This window comes from Primulina huaijiensis, chromosome 4, assembly GCF_012295235.1.
Source record: "Primulina huaijiensis isolate GDHJ02 chromosome 4, ASM1229523v2, whole genome shotgun sequence".
Lineage (NCBI taxonomy): Eukaryota > Viridiplantae > Streptophyta > Magnoliopsida > Lamiales > Gesneriaceae > Primulina > Primulina huaijiensis.
Genome location: NC_133309.1, coordinates 23,909,086 through 23,936,823, shown reverse-complemented (window position 1 = coordinate 23,936,823; position 27,738 = coordinate 23,909,086). Strand labels below are relative to the sequence as shown.

Sequence of the window (27,738 nt, the reverse complement as noted above, 5' to 3'; positions counted from 1 at the left end):
AACATGATTTCACATGTCTACGTTGAGTAGAACTATCAAGAATTATGGTTCATTCGAGATCGGCGTTAGTCCAATTGGTTTCACCCTACTTCACCTTGCAATGACTCAAATTCGAGTTCTCTCGAATATGAAATTAAAAAGAAAAATAATGTGGATAGGTACGAATAACCCCATTTGGTCTACATGATCAGATATAGACCACCACATCCTAAATACCACTGGAGCTATCAGACATCCTTCCGCCTGCCACAAATTTTCCCAAGAAATACACATGCATATAACCCAATGGTTTTTACATGGAGAAAGTTTGGGTTTTTCAAATTTTTTTCTTTTTATTACAAAATAATTTGAAACGATGTTCTGACAACTTTAAAGACGAAGAAATGATTAGTTTAAGGCAAGAACAAGACAATATTCAACTATTCAAGAAATAATATCTGAACGATTTTTACTAACAAATAAATGGGCCATTTAAATTGGAAGGAAAGTAAACGACCGACACATACATATCCAACTTTATCATATACACATGAGTATATCGGTCGTTTTCAGGAAAAAAAAAAAGGATATCACTTAACTGATAAAACAATTCTCAACTGTGTATGGTTACAATTACAACTACGAGCACTAGAGCCCCTGCATAAAATTTTGTACTGCTAATTCCGCCAACGATGAGTATCAGCGACTCGACGACCCTCGTTCTTGCTCCAGTGTAATTAGAATCACTGCTGAGTATTTTATTGATACGACATATATAGGTGAATAGTTTACCTGCATAAGAAAACAGCCTTTAATCCAGAGTTAAGCTACACGAGTCATAGCAAGAAAGTCGACGTATTGTAGCATCACTGCACTTCGTTTCTATTGCAAATCATATCTAGTGAAAAAGTTTGCACTAGATTGGCATATCCAGCAATTGACAGGAGTTCGAGTTCCATGTTTGGCAGGAAATACACGATTTTGAACTTCATAAATCAAGACAATTACGAACCTCGAAATGGGTAACCATGACAGGATCCCAAATCTCTTGGGAATTTCTTAAGAACGTGCCAATATCTCTTATTTCTGAAACCGTTAGATTCCATAGCCAAGACATCATTCAAGTGTTCGAGTTGCTCCTTTTAGGATGGGTTCCGACCATAGAATTACTCATTTCCACTTCCATTCAAGAACTTGTGAACCAATTGAGACCACTTTAAATTTTAGCTGGATACCCCGCAACTCTCTGCCTTAACCGGGATGTCTCCGCCAACAAAGGATGCATCAGATCTTAGTTCGGTAAGGGTACAACAATAGAACAGCCAAATACATGCAAATGTCAGAAAATAAGTCTTTCATTGATCGCAATCCATATAATAAAGTATTAGAAAATCGGGGACCGGACAGCAATGTAACAACTAGTTCGGTAAGGGTACAACAATAGAACAGCCAAATACATGCAAATGTCAGAAAATAAGTCTTTCATTGATCGCAATCCATATAATAAAGTATTAGAAAATCGGGGACCGGACAGCAATGTAACAACTAACAGCAATTTGTAACAACCTGGAATTGTAAGTTGTAACATCTTTCTAAGATATAACATCCTTTCAAATGCATCTTCTCTAAAATAAAACATTCTTTCAAACACACGAGCAGATATATAAAATGTTGTGGAAAGAAAACATGAATATGATAGCCAGCCATTAGCTTTTTCATTTTTTGATTGCATAGCCAGACATTAGTTTTGGAATCGGTGATTTGGGCTCATGTTAAATCTACACATTCACCATTCCGGTTGCCAAAACTAAACCATGTTGAAAGATTTGAGCTATCAATTTGTTCTAAAACACCGGTAATGAAACAATATTACTAAATGTATCCATATCATAAAAACAACAAATTTATCGCATGAAGAGGTTCCTGTGGGCTGTGAAGCGCAAACTCACAATGATTTGATCAAGTAACAGAAGATTAGTCATTTTACCACACCAAGAAATCTCGATGTTGTTCACTTTATTAAAAATCTGGAAAAGATGGAAACAAGTGAACAAGCCGAGAAATAAAGCATCCGAAACCATGAGAAAATTTATAAGTCATATGATGAAACTGCACCTTAACCCAGAAACAGTCAATATACTTCAGTGTCACAGGCTTGGTTCTACTAAGTCCATACCTTCGATCAAACAATATTCAGGTTCTGAATCCACATCATGGAAATACTCGTAAATATGGCCTCCAACATAAGGATAGAAGTCTTCAGCCCCTTGACAGGTAATTATTCGAATTCTACATTCAACAAATGAAGAAATTAGCTAGCATTAGACACATTTTCTGCAACACAATGACATTAAACTCTTCGTTAGATATCTGGCGCAAGCCAGGTAAGCAAAGAAATCATAGTACCAGATTTCAAACGAAAGCTCCTCAAAACAAGGAAGGGGATACTTATAGTTGAGACAATCGCATGCATGACCAAAAAACATGAAATAAAATTTGTGGTTTATGAATTCTAAATCCCTTAGGTGAAATTTAAGAACTTACTAAATTTTAAAGAGGAACATAAAAGGAATAATTGCTTCAGATCCTCTACATAAATAATATTTCCTCATTCAAAATTACATGACAAAGTATCACCTGAGATCCTTGGCAATGGTCTCCAAGTCTTTTGCTGTGTAATTATGTCTAGATGTAAATTTTGCAGACCGTTGCATTTCAAACCCAATACATGGAAGAAATAATTATTGGAAATTGTAGATTGAAAGTGGAACATTTTGAGTAAAGAAAATCATGCAGTATATGAGAAAATAAAACCATGCAATATATGATTAAAGACAATCATGCAATAGAACTCCGTACGGAACTGCATACCCAAAAATATTCATCTACACCGTACATGATACGAAAATCATGTGTGACCAAACAAGGAAAAAAGCAGCCCAGAAAATAATTCATTACATTCGAGACTTTCGAGTTAAAATACCTCACAACTTTTACAAAATTTACATTAATATATTACTGGCCCGAAGTACGGCTCCAAAATGCTTGATTCTTATTCGTCTGACTCAGATTATTTTAGGATTAGAAGCTGAAGTATCCCTTTCAAAGGTACTGTCAAAAACCATATTCATTTTAAACCACCACGTTCTGAATCACAAGTCAAATGTGCGAGCTTGTGCAAGACAGCCATCAGGTTCAAGTCTTCGCCAGTGGATCCGTCACAAGCCAGATTTTATGTCTTGACATACTTGTCAACATACCCCTGCAACAAAGTATCAAAAAATGGAGCATTTAAAATTGAATGAATCTAATCTAATTAACCAAAAGGTGAAACTTTACTATTAGGGTATTTAGTGTGAAATTTCTGAGTCAACTCGGACAGTAAATGATACTATCATAGAAAACACGCAATTAGGATCCATAACAAGTATATTCCTTAAGTAGACACAAAAAGGACAAAAAAAGAAGTGTACGATTAACATTATCATTAACACTTTGCTATGATATTGTGAAACATGAAAAAAAATTTGCTTGAAGAATTAACACCAAACAGACAAACTAAAGCCGGAAAATCAAACCTAAGTTTCCAAAAAAGGCATACCATGATAAGCTTGGTCAATTTTCCTCGTGATGAATCTATGTAGTGGTTAATTTTTGCCTGAGATTTTGGTATTTTGTGGCTCTTCATAGCACTAGATACCTTATCAACTGTTTTCTTGACAATGGTCTTAAATGCCTCCTTGCTCATGCTACCTTGCCGCCATGACGGTTTTAGAAACTCCTTCACAAAATTAGCAATAGATACCTTAAAAAGCTTCATTGATCTGGAATCCTTTCCCTTCTTATGTTTTCCAGATTCCTTAACTTGAGTAATCTCAATTTCTCCTACATTCATTTCAGCTGAAACGTGTGGATTTCCTGGGCTTCCATTCACAACAGCACCCACCTCTGCATCTGCCGTCTCTCCAAATTCTTCAATTTCAGGAGAATAATTGGCAGATACAACTGCACCTTCTTCCAGTTTGAATCTATGAATATCATAAGAATCACCAGTCGTTTCATTTTTCTGCTGATCAGCTATTCCGAACGAATTTGGAGCTGGCTCTATGCTGTCTAATAGGGGATCATATTGCTTGCCGACTGGCCTAGACAAAAACCCCTCAGCTAACCGAGTAGAAGTTGATGAGGAAACCATATTTGGCAAGTTAAAACTTCCGAACTTGCGCCCATAGACATGGTCAGAGCTCAAACCAAGCGGAGGATCATGTTTACTATTAAATGGTGTGCCGTTTTCCTGGATCAAAGCATTTGCAGTAAATTGGGAGCTTGGTGGATTATCAAAAGTGGATGCATAAGGATTGAAATTATTTGAAATTCTCCTCTCAAGAGAATCTGGAGCAATCCTTGATGTTGAATTCACGCCATAGTAATTTTGTTGTAGGTATTGTAGGCTACCAGAAGGATTACTGCTTGAAGGCAGACTTCCCACGAGAAAAGTATTTGTTCCCCTTGGTGGTGAATGCATTGGAAATGATTTTGGTAGAGACTCATAAACAGAATGTAAAAAATGCATGTGCGGTACTGAATGTGAGGAATCTTCTGCTGACATATGACGTTCAACCTGCTGACTCATTAGATTGCTAGCATACGAACTGCTTGATCTGTTATGATCTGCTTTATGGGGTATTTGATCAGGATCTTGAGATAAAGGGTATGCTTGATACTGACCAATTTGAGATTGAGTACGTAATTCAGAAGGATTGGTTCGTGTAGATCCATATGAAGAGAAACCATTTCCTGGAGGCAGTAAAGACTGTTGTACACGTTGGTCCAGTAGAATGCTCCGATCCCCACTTGTTACATTTGAAGTCAAGCGAGTGTGTCGTGGCTGAGGTGGTGAAACAATCGAGCTTGCCGAAGACTTGGGTGGCTCATGAATACGAGAGTGTTGGTAAGGCACTGGCGCTTGATAGGGAGAATTCTGATCATTTTTCAGGAGAAACGGTGCCATAGATGACACCAAGTTATGATGTTGGGAAATTCCACGACCAAAGTGGGAACTAGCAACCAGGGAGACTGAAGGCAATCGAATGGGTAGCTGCAACGAACTTGTAGCAATAGATGGAGATAAATCATTCAAATTCCTGGACAGGGGTGGGACCTCATCAATTGAATAGGGTTTTGTTTTAGTGCTTCCACCACCCCATAGATTCCCAACAGGATCCACTGCTGGATCAAGCTTATCAGAAGGAAGATGAATTGACAAGGCTGCTGATGATTGAACAGGAGAAGATTCACAAGTCAAAGAACCAGCCATCTGTTTACTTTTCTGATCAAAAAGCTGAGAGTTCGAGTGCAAAATTTTTGCATGAGATTCTTGGATTAGAGAAATTTCGTTACCCAAGGCCATGTCAGGAGAAGAACAACTTGAAAGATTTCTTGCCGCAACATCAGCAACTAAAGGGGATGAAGATTGTACATAATTTAATTTAACATGGAACTGTGCCATAGAATCAACTGGCAGTTCTTTTTTATCTTTTACTTCCTTCACCCCATGTGTCTCTTCAAGAAGTGTCAACTCTTTATCATTCGCTACTTTGTTCTTGAGGACTGATTTTTTCTCAGGAATTTTCTCCGCATGCAAGTTGTAATTTCCTAAAGTAGGTGGTGCATCCTGATACTGTTGTCTGCCCCAACTATTCCTCAACCTCTCACTCTTGTCGGACTCATGGTGTGAATACCGACAAGTGGCTCCACGATGGCATTTACCGCGAAGAAAATCAAAGCATTCAGGAAATTGGCCCTTTCCACGTCTCAGTTTATCTCCATCAAACTCACTGCCACGCCTTAGAACAGGCGATTTACTCCTATTTCGTCGTCTCTTAGGAGACAAACTGGAAAAGGAAAAATCAGCAAGAATTTGAAGTACTCATATCCAAATAAAAGTTAGTCAATTGTATGAAATTATACAGAAAAAAGATAGACCGAAATCTAACTCCAACCTGCGAGATTGGCGTCGCCTCTCTTTTCTCCTAAATGGACTTCTCCTCCTATCACGTGGAGAGCGACTTCTGCTTTGACTTCTACTCTGTCTTCTGCCTCTCCTTCCATGTCTCCGAGTATATCGTGGTGAATTGCTGGTGTCGCTGTCACTAACACCTTCTCTAACCAATCTTCCAAACTCATCTATATTCGATTTAGCATCATTACTTCTCATATTTGGCTTCTGAATATTGGCATCTTCAAGATCATTTCCAACCCTGATAGATTCTTGATTTCTCAGATTTCTATCAGAAAATTCCTCGGTTTTCCCAGGTGCAAAAGATACAATCGTGGATTTTGAAAGCAAATGTTTATTGGACTCAAGCTCTGACACAAAATCATCCCTCTTTTCAGTATCAAATTTTGAACGGCTAATATCTCCACTAGGACTTTTTACATCATCTTCAGAACTATCATCGGTAATGTATCCCTGCAACAGTTTAAAAGGACTTGCACTTCCCATAAGCTGATCAGAGAGTTTCCCACAAATAGTATCCGCAGAAACTGCTGGAAGATTAAGTTGGCTGAAATTTGTATGTTGGGCAGACGATAACTGTGCATTGACATCCAAATCATTTACTCCAGTTGCTGTTGGGGCTGAATCATTAAATTCAGAAACTGCATCCCCAGTGACAGGCTGATCACCAGATGATGGGATTTTAGGGCCTGCAGACATAAACTCATGAGTGAAAAGTATCGAAACTTGGTAACTTCTAACATCAGCCTCAATGATCTTCCTGGAAAACAGGAATTACCAATCAACACTCCATTTGGTTGGAAAAACTATTTACACATTGTGGGCGACAAAAAAGAGATCCTATACATGCTAAGTAAATATTTAGAAGGACAAACTGCCACAATCATTTACCAGGCTCAAAGATTGAAGTGTCGCTAGCTTTATTTCGGGGTACACAAAAATTGACTATTTTGGTCAGCAACTTACAAGATATTTACCTACACCGGTAGGTTCCTAGCGACTGATCATTAGTTCCTGCGGGTCGTAGATCATCTCTAGACAGAACAAAAATGAGCCAACGATTAACATTTTATTTTTCCCAGAAATCGTGACACTACTAGTAAGGAATGGCTTTTTTAGTAGTTAATCGTCATCTTCAGATTTTGTAAGATAAGTGGAACAGAATATGCTTGGAAACACACAAAGAAACATTATTGTGCTTATTATCCTTAGATATCTTATTTCTTATACCTATATGTTCCATTACTAATATCTAAAATCCATCATATAAATAAACCTTGAGAAGGAAAAAGTCCAAGTACAAAACTATATTTTATTTTTAAAGTTTCTTATTTTTATTCCCTGAAAGATAAAGTTGAATTTAATGGTCAAGGCTAGTGAGCATTCAACCGAAATTGATATATTCATGTACATCTCATCCAAGAACAAGAGAAAATTGATATGACAACACAAAAAAATTTCTCGGAGAAGGACAAGTTATAAGACAGCTCTTTTCAACTCAATCAAGGCTCATTCCTTCTAAACCCTTGACTATAATCTAATAAAAAAAACAAAACAACCTCGAAACATCTAGTTAAGTTCAAAGAATTAAATCTAAAAATGTTTTTGGCGAAAATCAAGCCAATTAGTGAATGAATTTGAAAATAAATAAATAAACAAAAAGAGATTTCATTGGAAACATTAGTAATCTCAAGTTAAATGAATGATGGCAATCTCATGTATGGCACACATATGCATGACTCACATGCATAAGGAAGGCTTCTGGAAGGATGTAGAATTGGATATAATTATTCTTTCTGTTTCATTAGGTATGACAAATCCAACAGAATATATCTTCTTTTGTTTTTCTTGCTTATGTAATTGTATATAAAAAAATTCTTAGTTAATGAAAATAGAGTGAGGATTACATCATTTTACTCCGTCTTTATTTTCTCAACTTCTTATGACAGAAAAATCCCAGTGGGACATTGTTTAAGGCATCATACAATTAGCACTTTTTAAAATCCAGAACAAGCAAAAAAGATCTTTAAAAAAAAGGCTGTATAAAAGACAAGGAGAACAGCCAGAAAGGAAAAGGATATCAATTAGATAAACATCAATATTGATGCAAGTTAATATGAGTGAATCTTGAGAAACAGACAAAATAAGAATCCAGGGTAATTTTCATGGAATGGGGATAGATTCTACCTCAGATGAGAAGAAAGAAAACAGAAGAACCAATTTTATACCTAATAATGAGGAACCAGCATAAAGTAAACTTCCGTCAAGAGCTACATCGGACAGTCTACGTCCTCCAGGATGCTGTGAAACTTGCACATGCTCCTTGTGGACATCATCTTGTGGTAATGAAATGCGCTCCTCATTCAGATTTCTAGATAAGCAACTCTTCTCCACATCAGGCTGAGTTATATCATCTACAAGTCCATTAAAAAACAAAAAATTAGCAGTCATAGCCAGCACACCATTGTTAGCTTATATCAATATTCACCAGGTTAAAATAATCGCTAACAATACAAGCACTGCTTCAGTAGAAAATTTTGCACCTTTAGTTACATAATTATAATTTGTTTAGGAAAAAAAAGCACAAACGAAAATTAGTTTATAAGCATCACAAAAACACTGTGAATAAGTCACATCCCGAAACTAATATACAACGGTTTCCTCAACCTCCAAGTTCACTAGTGACATTCAAATCCTTTCTCCCATTCGAAAAGTGTTTCTTTGTACTGCTGTAATTTCCAAAAGGTACGAAAACAAATTTCGATACAAAATACAAAACAAATCATCACTGGCAGAAGTTCTCTTCTCAGCAACCCTATTTCACAGGTAGGTATTTAGTTAGTCTACTTCCTCCAAGGGTAAGAGAGGCAATCATATAGCAATGCTGACACGGCCTGGCTAGGGTATTCTTTCCAGAACAAGGCAACTCCCATATACAAATGCTTTCATAGTAGCCTTGAAGAATCTTAAACTTGAAATGCAACTTAACCAAAAAAAATGGATAAATATAAAAAAAATTCATAATTATCTTAGCTATAAGCAATTGGAACGCCAAATAAAGACATTCTAACCACCAAAAAAACACTAACATTACAGATATTGGAAAAAAAATGTTTCATAATCGACAGGGTTGATAATGGATATTCAAAATGATTTTGATAAGAGTAGCCCCAATTTGTCTCACACAGGACATTATGCCAATACATTGACTGCAGGCATCAGGAAATCATTATCTATCAGCAATGCAAAGTGCAAACACAAACTTAGAGTATCTAAAAGGACAAATAATACATCATAATATCTTATTTAACAAACATTGCCATAGCTCCTTTAATTTGCAGGTAATAATAGTCAACTCAGAGCTCTTCAGGGATGCAGAACTATGTGCAGATATAGTAATTCAGAAATGGTAAGAAAGAACCAAATCACAATTTCTAACAATTGCATAACTTATACAACTGAAAAACTGTTAGCAACCAAAAGACTTTTTCCGGAACAGATACAGGTGAAAGAAAAATCAGAAGAAACAGGTCCAAATAAAGTAATCAATTCAGATGTCAACACCTCAGCATCATGTTAATTGACAGAAAAACTCAATGCTAACCTTCCATATCCATATCAGAATTAGCGGGAGATTGTGCAAAAGTGGCATCTGTAGCTTCCGGAACAGGGACAATTTCAGTTGAATGAAAAATCATATTGACATTATTTGCATTTCTATCATTTGCAGTCTTCGCTTCAGAAGGGTGATCTTTTGATATTGAATCATTCTTGTATGGTGAGTCCTCCTTCAAGTCATGGATTCCATCATTCTTTGAATGACTAGGTGGTGAAGATGGAGGAAGGGGTGGAACTCCAGGAGGAGGAGAAGGGGGCAATGGAGGTGGGGGTGGAGGTGGGGGCAGACGCAATGGCGGAGGTGGCAGGGAACCTATAGAGTGTAGATAGGAATGTTGAGACAATGGGTGAGTAGAAGTCGCTAATGGAACGGTTATTGAGGAACTAGAAGTGGGCAAGTAAGACGGCAGAGGGGGTCGTGAAGCATGATGAGATGGCGGTTGAAGGGGTGGACCAGCGCACCCTTGTAAGGAAGGCAGCAGGTAAGACCTAGGTGCAGGAATGGGCACCGTTGGAGAAATTTGAGCACTTTGACTCCATGGGAAACGTTGTAGTTCAGAAGCTGGAAAGGAACGAGAGGCTTCAGTACTTCCTTGCAATAGTGGAGGCGGTTGATGAGTTAAATAAGATTGGCCAGAATTCACTGTATTAGAAAGAACATGTGCAATTGGACCTTGATGAGGAGCACCAGGTGGAGTACGTATGAATGAAAGGCTGCCTGGTGCACGAGGGAAAGTCGGATGTGCTTGTCTAATAGCTTGTGCTTGTGAACCAAGTGGACTCTGATTGAAAGTCAGAGGCGGAAGTGGAGTAGGGGCAGCAGCCGCACCACCCGGGTGTTGCTGAAATGCATAAGGGGGCACATAAGTACCCTGCCCAACCTGACTGTTAAATTTCTCTTGACTATGCATCTGAAGAAATCAGACAAAGACCATATCCCCCACAAACTAGAGCTGATAGGACTCTCAATATCAGTAACAACTTGCACACTGTCAACCTATGCCTTTGAAGAAACTCCCTGGAACAAAAACAGAAATAATATCACAATTTGGTTAAGATTTGCAAATTCCTCCACACATATTCAGAAGAAATCAAGTATGTTGAGAAATGTAGCACAAATTAGCCTTCAAATCGCACAAGTTATTCCTCCAAGAAGCTTTAGTTAAATCAGAAAATCAAATTAGTGATCTTAGTTTTGCCACAAAATCTTAGAACATACAAAAGCAGACATCATCAACATTGAACCTGCTGAATTAATGACAAAACAATATCCAGGTATAAAACCTGGAGTGTGAAAAAGTCATCACCTTGACTTCGCGATAGAGATTAAAGTACGCTTACAAACCTGGAGAATGTCTCCAAATTTAAATTTTACTTAGAATGAAAAAACCAGTAAGGAAAAACTTTCTTTAGTTTAGCTCTTTAAACATTTCAGTCTGTTAAAAGAAAAGGTCGAAGCATTTTATTAGCTTTTCTAATTCTTTTAAAAGAAAGTGAAGCAAATTTGCCGGAAGCTCTAATTCATAATTTGCCTAAAATCTATCATTTCAGGTCTTTGAAACATGTGAAAAGGTTGTAAACATCCCAAACCAAACACATTAAAATAATTTGTTTTTAAACTTTAATAATCCCTTCTCCAGTATAAGATTTTCAATCCAAGATCACTCTGCAGTTAAATAATCTAAATCCCCGATATCCACATATCAAAAGGAAACCAATCAAAATGCTTAAACAAAGAAACGAGAGCGAAATTAACACTTCGTTATCAATCCATCACTCCCACAAACTGAATCCCAGACAATCAACATTTCAAATAAAACCTTACAATCAAGAAACCCGACTTAACAAAAAGAAATAAACAAAAAAAAAAGTCTTGAAAGCTCACTGAATTAAAGAGATAAAGTCTCGGGAATGCTAGAAAGAATAGATTATCGCAGAACAAGTCGAAATCCAATAGGCCGATTATAGGGTCTAGATTGAAGGGAAACCCTAGAAAATGAAAATTGATCGGGTTGTTTTGGGAATTCTTATTGCTCGCAAGGGTTCCTCCCTCTCTATGCTTTATATTTTTTTCTCCCTTAAAATCAATTTTCTTTTTTCAATAAAAATTTTATTCTTATTAAACATTTTTTGCAATAAAATTTTTATTTTTTTTATAAAACAAATTATTTATTACTACATCTATACTATCTATAATATATTATCTATATTATTTCTATAATATATATATATATAAAAGTTGAGTCTAATAATAAAGACAAAAATGGACACCAATTTTTCTTCCAATTTTGTCATTAAATTGTACTAATATTACTTTTTTTTATTTCAACAAACACATTTGTTTTTTTTTAAAAAAAAAAATTCAACAATTCAAATAGCACTTTATTCTCTCGATAATTTGTCAAATTTCACTTTAATCCTTGAATAATTATAAAAAAAGACTGTAAACACACGCACCACGTGTACAGTGTAACTAGTATTATATAAATAATCTGGCACCTAGAGGACACCATCTTTTGTTTCTCAAATTTCTCTTACATCAATATTTTTTTTATCAAAATTGCATCAACTTATTTTCAATATTACTCATCTTATATTGCACTATGACTTCATTTCTATCAATTATTACTAAATCAAAAATGAAATTAAGCATGCTTTCTTGATTTACTGCGTGATGGTTTTATTCCAAAAGATCGAAGTCGCGGTATTTATTTCACTCAAGATTGGGTCTCTCTACCGGGTGTTATTCCCGTAGCTTCAGGTGGTATTTACGTTTGGCATATGCCTGCTCTAACTGAGATCTCAGGGGATGATTCTGTACTACAGTTCTGTGGAGGAACTTTAGGACACCCTTGGGGTAATGCGCTAGGTGCCATAGCTAACCGAGTAGCTCTAGAAGCATGTGTACAACCTTGTGGGATTGACCTGTCAAATTGAAATGTCAATGGAAACTGCGGGAATCTGCATATACTTTCTATTACCATCATCAGAGAAAATAGCATTGAAGTCCCAAGAGTTGCTTCTGCTGATTCATGTAGCCAAGTTCCGCAAAAAGACTTGGACAAGAATATGTCTGTTCCTGTATCTAATGATACATCAGCCACAAATGAACACTTTTGCGATTCATGTGTGCATACAGATAGACCGCTGGAAGAAAATGATCAAGAACACGACGTGGAGTGTGGCAAAGAAAACATTGTTAAATTGCCAAAAGTATCTTCTGGTGATTCTATTCACTTGGAACAAAAAAAACATTCTGGTAGCATCAATTACTGAGCCTTCTTGATCACAGTTTGATGGAATTGAAGGTCTTTCTTCTGAAGTTTGTAAATAAATGTGCCTATGTAGCAGTGGATAAAGCTTTTGCTAGCTATATGGGAAATAAGCTTCTTGTTCTTGATGTGAATGGGTTACTTGTTGACACATACTCACTTGTACCTTACGATTACGACCCGAATGAAGTCATATATAGGAAAGCAGGTGATGCTGTAAATTGCTGCTTAGTGAATCTTCTAACTTTGTTTCCTAATCTTTTTCAGTTTTTAAAAGACCCTATTGTGATGATTTTTTGAAGTTTTGCTTTGAATGATTTTGGTGATACCCCCATCAGGATCCGGGTCATGAATGACCCGAGAGGATAATTGGATGGTCCAGATTAGAGACAATATGCCGGGTACTCTTTTAACTAGCCGGGCGTTTCTTCTCTTCCCAGTCAATCAAGAGCCCAAGTCCTCATCAAGCACCCGGGTTACCTCGAGAATTGCATCACACTCGAGTGTGATGGATATGGGCTGTCTAATCTGTCAGAACAACATGGGTTTGAAGTGTTCTAGAAGTCATCAGAGGTAGGATGGCTTGACAAGAGGTCAACATCAAATGCTATAAGTGGTAGGTATGCACGCAAATCGAGGTAATCCTAGATTTTTCTTCCTATAAATAGCAGGTATAAATGTCATTTACAGAGGCTAAAACTCTTAATTCTCAAGCACACATATATTCTTACATATATTACGTGTGTTCTTCATCTTCAACTTGCTGACTTTAGTATCGGAGTGGCCACGTCGGACACCCCTCCGGCGCCCATTCACGAGTTCATTTCATTGTTTGCAGTTCACAAGTTGCAGCCATTTACCTTGCTCATTTTCCTAAATATTATTATTGATCCGATCCAGTAGAGCACCCGACCCTACTCATCCATTTAATCAGGATCGCATCAAAGTTAATGTTGGTTTCTGGACTTCGAAAACCAGGTATTCCTCAACATCACTTTACAATGACTAAGTCGCTCTGCATTTAATTGCTCTTGTGAAAAATCATATTTTCTTTATCTGATCTTTCTTTGAACATGTCATGGAACTTCTGCAGAAAAAATATGGAGCCAATACTTGATTTTTTTTTGGGAAAAGAAAAGAACAAGTTGCCTTTTGTTGGGTAAGCGATTTGTTGTACTCTTTCACAGTGGACCTTTCTTATCTAATCTTTTAAGCTATTAAATTTTTTTTTCCGATAATAGGATACTTGTCTAGTTTGCTGATTTATGCTTTTCGTGTATCGTTTAAATGAGATTAAATCCAATTCTTGAACACGTGCGTTACAACCACAGTAGACAGCAAAACATAGAAAAAGAACGAAAGCTGAAATATGATAACATATAACTGAAATGAAAAGGTGAACCCTGTGAAGAAATCCTCTGTACAAGGGATATGACTCCCTTCCCTAGCTTTGTGCTAGTCTCGAGTCTCAACACTCAAAAGAAAACAACTGAATGCCAAACTCTATTGTATTTTCTCATCAAACTGCGGATGATACTGTAATTCAACAATTATCCGTTTGATATATTTACCGTAATCCATTTTGTCTGAGAGAAGGAAACGAGCTGATAACCGATGAGTGATATCATAGGAGCCAGAGGTGCGAGGTAATCTTCCTCATTTTTGTCAGTTTTTGGTAGATTTTGTTGTATAAATGTGTGTTGTCTAGAGCTCCTTTTGAAGCGAATGTTATATGCTTCACGCGACTGGTTTATTACCTTTGGATAGCGAATACACATGGAATATTCAGTTACTCGTGTAATGTTCATGATCCAATGGTTGTTTTAGATGTAAAATATGTCCGGTGTTGTATAGAATAAACGTGATATTAAGTCGGGGTCGAATGGATAATGTATGGCTAGTTGCTAGTATTCTACATAATCATTTTGCATAACTAATTGGTTATTTTAATATATTTGTTGGATGTAATTTTAACATTTGCCCTTATTTTTTTGGCCCAATTTTTAAATTTATATAATATTGATTTACAATAAAGTAAAGCTATTTTAGTATTTTAAAAAAAAATTTACATACTAAAATATTATATTTATTTTTTAAAAATTCATTAAAACTTTAAAATGCAGCAATAAAAAGACCCTTCATTTTCTTTTCTTGTAATGTCNCAAAATTTTGAAATATGCATATTATTTATATAAAATGGAATAAGCTAATTTTTGTTTTTATTTATACGTCATAAACCGATCGAACCGTCAAATTTGAGTTGTTGTTGGTTTAAAAATTAAAGTCGAACTCTTATAATGAACTATGGCTTTAAAAGCCACTAGCATTCGATCTTGTAGTTGATATCTGAAGCTACAGTCATCGAGTTGGTAATTATTGTGTGTGTATATATATATATGTATTGAAAAATTAAAATTTAGAAATAAATTTAAAATTTCATATTTAAAAAATAGTTGTATATCTTTAGTGCAGTGTATTCAATCTAAAGATGTAATGATTTTAATCGGAATATAATAGTTAAAAATAAGAAATTTTTTGTTAAATGTAAAATTGTACTATACATTTAGGACAATTGGAAAATACAATATATCTTTCATGAAATTAATAAACGGATTAAATATGCATTTATTGTGCTTATTTCATATATATATATATATATATATATATTAATTGAAATAAAATTTGTTGACTTTTTATGTTTCTATACGTAATTGTATTATTATTTTATTAAATTTCAGCCATTTTAAAAATGTCTTCCTAGTTTATATTGTAACCAAACATTATGTTTCAAATTTCAAATTATTGTTCATTAATAAAGGATTAAATATAATTTTAAAATTTTTATATAATTAATTTTTATCATAAAATATAACAAAATGTGATTAAAAATCATATAAATCGTCCCATTTTAGAACCCCAAACCCCCCCCCCCCCCCCCCCCCCCCCTCCCACCACAAGCTAAAACGTTGTTTTATGACCATTGTGATATAGCGTTGCTTAAAAATTGTAATGGAAAGTAATAGAACTTGAAATAAAAAATTATTATTAATAATTCATGTACTTTACTTTTTTAAAAAAGTTTAAATTTAAAATAGAAAATATAATTCACGTGGATGATGTGGTCTAATGTATATTTGGAGACAAATTTAATTTGGTGATACGTCGATTTTGTAGAAAATTTGTTCACATACGTTTATATAGTTTTGCTATGATATACAACTACATGAGCACCGATAATGTAACAGTAACATGTTGAATGCGATAAAACATGCAAAAAATTTACATTCAATAGATAAGTGTCACCTAATCGATATTCACATAAATGTACACGATGAATGTACAACATAACAAAACTATATATATAGATATCAACAGATAATTTCCATGAATTATCGACGACTTGGCGGGTTGGGGTTGGGTTGTTGTGGGAATTAAATAATTTGACAGAACCATAATTCATTGTGAATTAAATTCCATTTATTAATCTTTCTTCAATTGAGATACTTTAAGTAACATATTGGGTAAATTCTCATGCTATTATTTTGTTTATAATAAGTCTTTTATTCTATCAAATATATATTTATAAAATTATTAAAATATTTGCATATTAAATTTATGTTTAAGTAATTTATATTTTATACAAACAATTCAATTTTAGATATTATATTATAAAAATCACACAATTAAATTAATAACTTAGAAAATGACTTCATAAGTTGAGATTAACTTTAAATCACCATAATCAGGACGAAATCTTAATCTACTATATTTTCCAACGAATATGAGTAATCAGCCACAATCGATCGTACGAAAATATATATAAGTATGTATATATAATGTTACAATTACTAAAAAAACAAAAGGAAAAATATATAAAATGAATGANTAAACTCATGGTTGGCTCGCCACACCACAAAATTTAATTTGAATTTATTAAACTTAAATTTGAATAAGCAACTCTCACCTTATCGACATTCACATAATTGTGTACGGTATGCATATATATAGTTTTGATATACAGTTCACCAAACATGCATGCCGATGATGCCTATTTTTGTGTAAATCAATGAGTTGACACTGACCTATTAAATATGATTAATGATATCAAAACTGTATATCTAATAGGTGAGTATCCGAGAGAAGAGAAGGGCAACATTCTTGCCGTCCTCAAACGTGCCCAGCGCGACTCTCCTATATATCAACTTGTGATTGTTTCTAAAAATTGTTCTAAATTGATTTAAAATTTTAACCCGAATGTCGGTTCGAAACAATAATTATCTTTTTTAGGAATGCGATCGGAATGTACTTAACGTTTGGACGGTTATATTGTTTAAAAAATCCACCATTACTATTCACTACGACTTTTGTTAATGTCATAAATATTTAGTCTTACGATATCGTTAAACAGTTCATATTTTATATTACATTACATCAATGGTGAAATTTCAACCCGTTTACTCTAAATTTGATATAGTTCTAGCTTAGACATTGTCATTAGTCTCTATCTTTTTCTAAAAATAAAAAATCAAAAACTCTCGGACAAATTTTAATAACGTAGATCATAAACAGAAATTTAAAACTAAAATAAAACCAACTTCTTCCATTTTATTGTTATGTTTTTAATATTCAAGAGATTTATATTATACTAAATCTGGAATAATTACATCAGAAATCGACGTAGGATTAAGCGAAACCCATCTTACTATATCAGACATAGAAACAACCTCTCAAACAAGAATATGTACAACTTGATTCGTTTATCGGTTTACAAAAACAAAACTAGAGAAATAAAAATCCAATACTAGAAGTTTACAATCTTCGACAATTAAACTCAAGCTTGAAGAATTTGGCTCAAGAGAGCTATTCGCTTTAATGACCAAAAGAGTATCAGATTCGATGATGATTATTCGGCATACAAGTTCTTTAGCCAACTAAGAGCTTCTCTAGTACCCATTATTAGCATTTGATAATGAACGAAGTGAAGTAATTTTTCATCCATTATATTGATATCTTCACATCAACACTTCTGATGAAAAAAACTAAATAGTCGAAAATAAAAAAAATACAAAACTAAGAATAAAATTTGACAAAATAAAAGATCAAAATCACGAAGAACCAAACATGTACGACTTATAATAATTACTTTTGATTGTCTAGATTTTAAGTTATATGACCATTTTTCGAGTGTGTCAGTAGTGACATTAAAGTGGTTATTTTACACACTTAATTCATCACTATATTCTATAAATTTAATATCAAAAAAGCTGTAATTTCAGTCGTGTAACTATGTATTTGTAATTTGATTATCTATATTATCGAAAACTACAATTATCGAAAACTGGAAGATACATGACTAAATTTGACACTGAGTAATACATATGACTAAAATCACAAAGAGATAAAACATATAAAAACAAATACGTGATTTTCCCTTTAATATTTGTGTAAAAATTAAAGTATCGATATATCCCCCAAAAAAAAAGTAATCAAGTATATTCAAATTATATATAAAATTTAGAAATATCAAAATGAATCCTAAAAGACCAACAAGATTATAATAATGGCCTAATTGATAACTAAATATATTCTATGTGTCCACCCAAGAAACTTCCCTATTAGGCTGTGTAAACAATAATTGGGAATAAAATACAGATGCAGTCAAGATTTGGAACCATATTATTTTGCATTTACTATGTAATAATTCAACTTCTTTGAGTTGGCACTCTCACCCCTACCCTAGGCTGCATTCTTATAGTAAACTTCATGTACAATAATTATCAGATCAATTATGAAATGAGTATGTATCTTATGAGACGATCTTATGGATCGATCTTTATTCGTGAGATGAGTCAAATCTGCTCATATTTACAATAAAAAGTAATATTTTTAGTATAAAAAGTATTTTTTTAATGAGTGATCCAAATAAAATATTTATCTCATGAATTGACACGTGAGACCATCTAATAAGGGTTTTTGTGTTATGAAATATAATTGAAAATATAAGATAAGTTTATCAAAAATTGAATTCAATAATTACTTTGGTGGAAGAGATAATTAGTCAAATAGTAGTGCTAGCTAGCAATCAAATGATTGTGTTGATCTTAAGCATCGAAACACCATTCCAACTAATTCTTCTTTAAGGACCTCACATCATATTATCGTAAATTGTATTTTTATTATCGATAATTCATGATATTTGTCATATTATTGAGTGTATGAAATATGTTATTGACAATAAAAGTGAGAAAATATGTTGTGATAATGAATAATTATATTAGTAATTGATTTTTGTTTGAAAAGTATGTTGAACTGCAATGTAGAAGTGACATATGTTACGGTTTCTAGCATAATAATCTATATTATTTCAAATGAGATGAGACCAATTTCATTAGAAAGTTAATACGTAGCACTAAAATTTGATGTTTGAATTTTGTTAAATCAATTTGGAAATAGAGTCAAAATCACCCCGAAGTATGTCGTGTGCACTGAAGTTCCTGCAATGACATATTTTAAGAGAATGAGCATAACTTTCATGTCTGGTGTTCAAATTGTAATTAATTAACTCTAATCAAATTATATTGTAATAACGATTAGGAGTTAATGACCCTTAAAATACGTAAAATCGCATCAAGTTATCATTATGTAATTTTTCTTTAAAATTGTTTAAATGATAATATCACTCACAATAATCTAAAAATTCCCACTGATTATTATAAAACCCCACAATTTTAAAAACAACACATATCTAATAAAAATCTTACAAAAAATATATCTAAAATTCTTAATATTAATATAATCTCTAAATTTTGCATAAAAATTAGTTGATAATGTATGTATATATGTATGTATGTATATATATGTATGTATTCGTGAAACGGGTCGATCTGATCCATATTTTTAATTAAATAATATTATTTTAGACATAAAAAAATAATATTTTTTCTTGATTCAGGTTCAATCTTACAAAATTTATTATGTACACAGTCTCTTAATTATTTTTATAAACACGTGTGTGTACAGATGATTGGTGTCGAATAAAAAGAAAATATCAATACTGATTTTTTAGCGATGGATTTGGTACGCATTGGGTAAGTACATTAGTTGTTGGAAATGTTTGATCGGGTCGCACGTAACACATCAACATTACGAATGAAATTTGAAAAAGGATTCAAATTTTCAAAAATAAGAAGATATAAATTAAAATTAGAATTTGATAACCAAAATCATAAAGAAGCTAATATAGAAAAATACAAATTTTTCTGCACATTATATTTTATATTGAACATAATAAAATTTTGTTTCAGTATTAAAATATTATATTATATAAAATTTTTACCATCCGCAACAATTCTCATCCATATGGGAGCTAGAAAACTAATTGGTTCGGGACTTCAAACTTATATTTGGACTGATCCTTGGTTATTTGATAAACTCTTTCTGTTCATTGAATCAAACAGTCGATCAGAATTAATCAAAGCAACCGTTGCTTTGTTGCGGGATCCATATAATGGTTGATGATATTTGGATATTTTAAAAGATCTATTATCAGATAGATATCAAAATTTGATTGAGTCTATATCTCCGAATAATCTTGAATCTGAAGACGTTTGAAGGTGGAAAGATGATCAACATGGTGCCTATTCCATTAAGAGTGGCTACCATTTATTAACACAGTCTCAATATATGTTATTTTGAATCACAAGTAGTTGTGAACCCACGGCTAGCTGTATCTCTGAACCATTGAGGGTCACACAAGCACTGGATCGTTTGTTCTCGTTGAGAGAATAAATTCAAGTAGTTGAATTTATATTGTAATATAGTAAATTCAAATAGTTGAATTTATGATAATTAAATTTTGAGAAAATAAATTCAAGGAGTTGAATTTATGAGATAATAAATTCAAGAAGTTGAATTTATGAAATATGGAGAAAATAAATTCACAAGGTTGAATTTATAAAATTTGAGAATTTAATTTATTAAACTCAAAAGTTGAGTTTATTAAATATTAAATTAAATATAGTGAGAAGTATGTTTAATGGGCTTGTAGGAGTACAAGTCTAACATACTAAATAATTAAAGTTCTTGATGGAACTTGATTAATTGATTAAACTTGTGGGACTAACCAATTAATTAATCAAGCCCATTAATGTTACTTAAAGAGCCCAATTATATTATTATGGTAATTAGGCCATGAAGGTTTTATTTAAGTAGCAGACTTAAAACCTAGCCTCCACACTCTTCCAAATTTTCGAAAATTCTCCCTATTTTTCTCTCAAAAATTTCGGCTACCTTGAATAAGATTCAAGGTCTTGAGCCGCCTCTCAATTTCTTCTCCAACGTTAAAATATCTTCTAATTTTCTAGTGCAAATTAAAAGAGGACCAAACCATCTAGTCGTGTACCTGATTAGAAGAATTAACAAAGAAGCTTTTGAAGAAAGTTCGCAGGGATTCATCAAGTGCTATCTCCGCTAAACCCGGAATAGTTGGAGTCAAGTGATTTAACTCACAAAGGTATAATGATTCTAACGCCCTATGAATGTTTATGATAAAATCATAAGAGCGCCCAAAGCAAAATATATTTTGATTGTCAAAATAAATAAAAAAATTTTAAAACTTCCGCTGCGTTTGGACGCGTAGAAAACCGGGATCCAACATATATATCATAAAGAGATTGAACTTGCAGCTTTTCTTTTGTGGACTTAGTGTGACAAGGTAAATGGAAACTAGCAAATTGCAATTTTGTTCAGCTTTACTCAATATTTCTCAAAAACCAATGATAATGTCATCTCATGCTCCTCAGTATTCAGCTTCTCAAATGTATGTTAATCACTTGTCTAGACCCCCGAAAAATGTGCTCAAATGCAATGTCGATGCGGCCGTTTTTTCCAACTCGCCAACTATGTGTTATGGATGTATCTTTCGCAAAAACCATGATATTGTGATCGCAACAATTTTTGGCTTTTGACAGGTAATTTCACTCCATCAATTGCTGAAGCCTTGAGCATTGGAAAAGCACGTAGCCGATTAAAAGAATTATAAGTTGATCAAATCAATGTTGAATTTGATGCCAAGATCGTTATTGAGTCATTGAATTATTGGGTACCAGATTCTTCGTGTTTAAGTTTAATAGTTGAAGATTGTAAATTATCGTTAGGAAGTTACCATCTTGTTTGTTTACTTTTATGTTTGTTTACTTTTACGTATAGATCAGCGAATCAGACTGTCCATATCTTTGCTAAAAAAAATCAGTCGTGTCTAGTCTTGTAGGTTGAGGTCCTACTATGATTTTTAATGTAATTATTTCAGATTCTTATGTATAATACTTTTTTTTAGTTTTTTTTTTAAAAACTTTTCTTATTATAAACTTAGAAAGAATCTTGAAAAATTACTCGAAAGCATCAAAATTCTTGGCTTAATCTCTCCTGCTACCCAATTAATCCCAGACAAAATCACATGTTCGTCCAGTGGAATTTAGACCCACTCATGTACCAGCACCGTTCCACATGGCAGAGCGAGAAAAAGCCTGCAAATGACCTTCCCCCACAGACCACACGGCCCCTTCATCTCTCCTCCTCCTATTCTCCTGATATTAAATCTAAGAACTAATTTTCTTGAAAATTAAAATATTATTAATGCCAACTTTTTGCTGTCTTTATCGTATTCTTGTGTCCTTGTTGATGATGGACCAAGGACCATGTTATGTTTCGTTGAACAACTGACCATCCAAACTTTAGTGGGCTGTCTTCGAAAATTTTAACTTTGAGGCATTCTTGTTAAGGGATTTGGCAATGGCGTTTTCTTTTTGGATCTAGGAAGATTCTTCTTGCTGTAATGCGATGCTTTTTTTTGTTTCTTGAGTGGGTGAATGTTGAATATTGTGCGGCTGGCGAGGGCGAGAAAGTATGTGTGCTGTTTTTTGGTATGTTGCCGTGTGTTCTTTGTGGATAAAGCCTGGTTTTCTTGTTCAAGATCATTGCAAATGCCTGTTTTGACTTAGAAATTTGATTTTGTAATCTGAGATTTCTTTATTCTTGTAATTTTTGGGCTTTGATCCTTGGAAAGAAAGTGAAAAAATTTGGGAAATCTCGGAGGCTTTTGGGAGATCTTTCTGTCTGAAAGCTAGTTTTTTTTCTACGGTTTTCTGTTAAAAAGGTCGAGTCTTGATGTGTTGACCAGTAACCAATTGAAAGGAACCGCTTTCAGGGGAAATTCACTTGTCAAATGTGTATGAATAAGTGGAATTTGTAGAGATTATGAAAATTTGCTTCTTCTTGGGATGCTTGTTAATTTACCATCTGAATTTTGAAGCTTCATTTTTTTTTTCTAATTTATAATTCAGAGCTAGTGATTGATTCTTCTTACCTTTTGAATGATGTTTTTTCTCCTAGGAGAAGTATATGAAACAAAATGGAAAGCTGGTTTTGGCATTAAACCAGAGGACTTAAAGGTGAACTTTTGGGGAAAATAGGTGTGATTGTGACTGAAGAGGGAGGGGTGTGAAGATGGCAGCAAAGCTATTGCAATCTTTGACAGATGACAATTCAGATTTGCAGAAGCAAATAGGATGTATGACTGGAATTTTTCAACTGTTTGATCGGCAACATGTGCTCACCGGTGGTAAGAGCATCGTTGGCCATACGACGAAGAGGCTTCCTGTTGGTAAAGATTTGTTCTCCATCGCTACTTGTAGTTGATTGCCAAGAATCTTGAACTAGGACAATGAGGTCTTAGATTAAGTTTTTATAATGTCTCGTTGGAGATTCTGTTACTGGTTTAATGACATTCATATTGAAGTAATGTTTTCATAAAAAAATATGCGGTGTCACTCATTTTTAATGTCATTTAGTTTTTGCAGGAAAATCCCACTCCAGTAACAGTAATTTAGAAAAAGATTCTTCCAATGGACAACTAAGATCTGCATCACTGGTGAGATTTAAGTTTTACCGAGGAGTGGCTATGAACTGAATGTGTTTTGATTAATTTACCGTACAAATTGAATCCATGGATCTGGTTGGATATGTAATAACTTGCGATACTCTTAGTCGAACTTTTTAGGACCATGACAGTGAGTCTAGACTGGTTATATTTTCATCTCAAAGTGTCTTTATTGATCTTTTCCACATGCCATAGAGCTATCAATTATGGAAATTACTTCTCTCTGAAATTTGACCTTTTCCATGTATCAAAACAGGAAAAATACCCAAACAAGAATATGCAAGAGAGACAGAGAGTATTCACCGAATCGTCCAGGGCTTCATTCTCATCTTCTTCCCGCTCATCCTCTTTCTGTTCCCTCGATTGTAACAGAACTACTCAATTAGAACCAACCTCTTTTGATGGAATAATTTTCCCGGAAACACCCTCGAGGGACTCAGCTATGAGACTGCAGGATTCATCTTCACACTTTAGTCGACAAGTCATTGATCTGAGGCATTTAGTGAAGGATTCCATGTACAGGGAAGTTCAGGGATCATCGTTTAAAGCTAAATCCACAGAGGCAATGGATCTTGTAGCGAAGCACAGAGACTCACCTAGGCCACCGATAAAAACTTATGTCGGTTCCCATGGTTTGTCTCCTGAAAAAAGTTCGGTTACACCTGCTGATCTCAAAGAGTCTCTTAGAGCTTTAGCTAAACTTCAAGAAGCACCTTGGTATCATAATGAACCCAGAGAACTTTTGAGATCAGCATCGTACCACTCGAAAGATGGGTCATCATTTTCGGTTTCAAAGGATCTCCCACGGTTTTCTTATGATGGAAGGGAAATGAACAGGGCACCTGATGTTTCCAAATCTTCCCTCAAGCTTAAAGACCTTCCGAGACTCTCATTAGACACTAGGGAAGGTTCATTGCGGAGCCTGAAAGCTGACTCAAAATCAAAATTTTTTGTGAAAACATTGCAGAAGTCCAGCGGTGAGTTTGATAGAAAGACTCAGAATCTGCAACAATCTCCTGGAAACCAAGCGCGGCCTCCAAGCGTTGTTGCAAAGCTGATGGGTTTGGAAACACTGCCTGATTCAACCTCATCCAGTGAGAGCAATGTGGGTTCGAGTAGAAGTTATCAAAATGAAGATTTTGTTAATGTTTCAAGGTCTTTTACGAACACTGATTCAAGCAAACCAATCCAACTATTGAGTTCGAGTTCTTCGAAAAACTTGTGGAAGGAGCCTAGCTCACCACGATGGAGAAATCCCGATTCTTCAGTGAAGCCAATGTCTTGGTTTCCAATTGAACCTGCACCTTGGAGGCAGACTGATGGAAGTAAAAGCTCTCAGAAACCAGCCTCCAGAAGCACGAGAGGTCCAGCAAAGACTCCAAACACCATTCCTACAGTTTACAGTGAGATTGAGAAGAGATTAAATGATCTTGAATTCACACAATCTGGAAAGGACCTTCGAGCACTTAAACAGATATTGGAATCAATGCAGGCAAAGGGACTTTTAGAAACTGAAAAGGAAGGTCAAGGTTCAAATTTCGCCAGTCATAAAGATCATGAGCACAAATTTTCGAGTCCGATACATGATTCTAGATTATTAAACAATCGAAATTCAAAGACGGATCAAATTCTTGCCTCCACAAAGAAGAGGGTAGGCTCGGGAAGAAATTACGAGTCTCCTATTGTAATCATGAAACCAGCTAAACTTATTGAGAAATCTGGTATACCTGCTGCTTCTGTGCTTTCCCTTGATGGTTTTCCTGGTCTGCCCAAAAATCAGGATACTAACTCTGTTGAAAGTAGAAAGGGATCAAGCAGTGGCAGAACGTCTAACTATTTGGCTACCAAATCCAATCAACGAGAAAATGCTGTAACTCCCGGAAATTTGAAAAATGACAGAATTTCGAAAGCCACTCAGAATTCAACAAGTTCCCAACTGTCAGCCAAAGATAAACATGCTAGTTCAGGGAAGAGTTGGGGATCAATCAGCCCAAGAATGCAACAGAAGAAAGCCGAGCTGGAAAAAAGAACTCGACCACTGACCACCCCTCCTGATTCAATCAAATTGAGAAAACAGCCAAACAAGGAACAGACTGAGTCTGTTTCACCAGCTGGAAGATGCAGGCCAAAAAATCTGAACTTTCATGCAATCGAGGAGCAACCTAGTGAGATCCTAGCCGAACCAAGGAATTCAAGTTATCAAGAAAATGAGAACTTAGATCAACTGACCAAAAGTCCCATACATGAATCAAGAAGCACAGAATTGTTAAGTTCTGAAAGATCTCCTAGCACGTGCCATAGACAATATCCATCCTTGAAGGCTTGTGAACTTATGCTCTCTGGCTTGGCCGAAAAGGTTGGTAGTTGGTGCTATCTACATCCTATGTTAAATTGGTTAATTATAGTCTTTAGTTACATATTTTGTGATGTTATTGTAGAAATCTGCCCTGAAATTGAACGATGAAGAAGCAGCGGGGCTCGCTTGTGCTCCAACCGAGTTCTCAAGTCCCGTCTCTGTTCTTGATAATGCGGCACTTAAAGATGATTCTCCTTCACCTGCTAAGTATATAGGAAAGACCCTCAAAGGTAACCGTGAATTCTAACGTAATTATCTTGTTAAATAATCAGTTGATTGACTCAACATATTCTGCAGTTGGTGTATCCATTGATGCAGAGAAGAATGCTAACACGGTTCAAGGAAGTTCAATGACTAATTGTGGATTGAACTCCATGGAAATGAGTATCACGTCTAAAATCAACAGAAAGAAACTTCAGAACATTGAAAATTTAGTCCAGAAGCTCAGAAGGATCAACTCTAGCCACGATGAAGCTCGAACAGATTACATCGCCTCTTTATGCGAGAACACAGATCCTGATCACCGCTACATTTCTGAGATTCTATTAGCATCAGGTCTTCTCCTCCGAGACCTCGGAGGGAGCCTGGCAAATTTCCAGTTCCATCCATCCGGCCATCCTATCAACCCTGATTTGTTTTTGGTCTTGGAACAAACAAAAGCAAGCACATTACTGAAGGAAGAACGTTGCAATGAAAGGACGGCAACTCAGATGATGTCCATAGATAAATTTCATCGAAAATTAATTTTCGACACTGTGAATGAGATTCTTACCCAAAGATTGGCACTTTCTGAGCCATGGCCGAGGATGCTTAAGCCTGCAAGAAAGGCAGTGAATGCACTGAAGCTTCTCAAAGATTTGTGCTCAAAGATTGAAGGGCTTCGGGCTGAAACTTCGAAATGTGGCGAGTCTGATTCAGAGGATGATGGATGGAAAAACATCTTATGTAAAGATTTGACTCTTCGGTGTGAAAGCTGGACAAACTTCGATGATGAAATCTCGGGTCCTGTTCTTGACATTGAGCGCTTGATTTTCAAGGACTTAGTCGACGAGGTCGTGATCGGAGAGTGTACTGGTTTGAAAACTAAATCGGGCAGGCATAGGAATCACTTCTCAAAGTAACTTTACACTGAAGCTTGTTTCACAACACCTTAATTTTATTGTTTGTTTGGCGTTAACATGGTTCTTGTGTGTGTTTAAAACCATTCACATGTAAAATAACTCATTGTTGCATTGTAAAGGAAATCCTCGAGTTTGTTGTATCATGTCTATAAAGTTTTACGTTATTACTGCAAAATATTCAAGATACATAATGACGATTATATACAAATATACTAATTCGCCTCTACGTGTGTTCAAGTTGGCGGAGTAGGTTTCATAAACTCGACTTTTTGCCAAGAAAACAAGCAGTAGTTCTATTATGGTAAATAGCATTCATGTACCCAGTGGAAACAATTAGTCAATTGGAATTTGGAAGTAGACCTGTCAAAGCTGGTCGGCCTGTTCGATAAAACACTCTATTTGGCGGAGCGAGTTAAAAATTAACCAACCTACCAATT

General features: G+C 34.8%; 2 protein-coding genes across 9 annotated transcripts; one reads left to right on the top strand and one right to left on the bottom strand.

Moving 5' to 3' along the window:
- Nucleotides 1-1,200: 1,200 nt before the first annotated feature.
- LOC140975594 (uncharacterized) lies at nt 1,201-11,690 on the bottom strand. Of its 3 annotated transcripts, XR_012175005.1 has the most exons (8): nt 11,502-11,690; nt 9,603-10,634; nt 8,227-8,412; nt 5,982-6,687; nt 3,581-5,873; nt 2,963-3,241; nt 2,156-2,268; nt 1,201-1,269 (listed from the first exon to the last, which is right to left on the bottom strand). XR_012175005.1 is itself a non-coding variant. In XM_073439384.1 (6 exons), exons 2-6 carry the CDS (start codon nt 10,525-10,527, stop codon nt 3,212-3,214), a joined length of 4,140 nt encoding a protein of 1,379 aa, XP_073295485.1. In that variant the 5' UTR covers nt 10,528-10,634; nt 11,502-11,690; the 3' UTR covers nt 1,201-3,211. The 3 variants fall into 3 exon arrangements, 1 of the variants encoding a protein (XP_073295485.1); XR_012175004.1 differs by having other exon boundaries at nt 1,201-2,268; XM_073439384.1 differs by having other exon boundaries at nt 1,201-3,241.
- Nucleotides 11,691-22,344: 10,654 nt separating this feature from the next.
- LOC140975592 (protein LONGIFOLIA 1) lies at nt 22,345-27,476 on the top strand. 6 transcript variants are annotated; one of them, XM_073439379.1, is made up of 6 exons: nt 22,347-22,789; nt 23,278-23,548; nt 23,736-23,815; nt 24,081-26,180; nt 26,263-26,410; nt 26,478-27,474. In XM_073439379.1, exons 2-6 carry the CDS (start codon nt 23,392-23,394, stop codon nt 27,299-27,301), a joined length of 3,309 nt encoding a protein of 1,102 aa, XP_073295480.1. In that variant the 5' UTR covers nt 22,347-22,789; nt 23,278-23,391; the 3' UTR covers nt 27,302-27,474. The 6 variants fall into 6 exon arrangements, with proteins under 6 accessions (XP_073295483.1, XP_073295480.1, XP_073295481.1 ...); XM_073439380.1 differs by having other exon boundaries at nt 22,347-22,808; XM_073439378.1 differs by having other exon boundaries at nt 22,347-22,820; nt 23,284-23,548.
- Nucleotides 27,477-27,738: the final 262 nt, after the last annotated feature.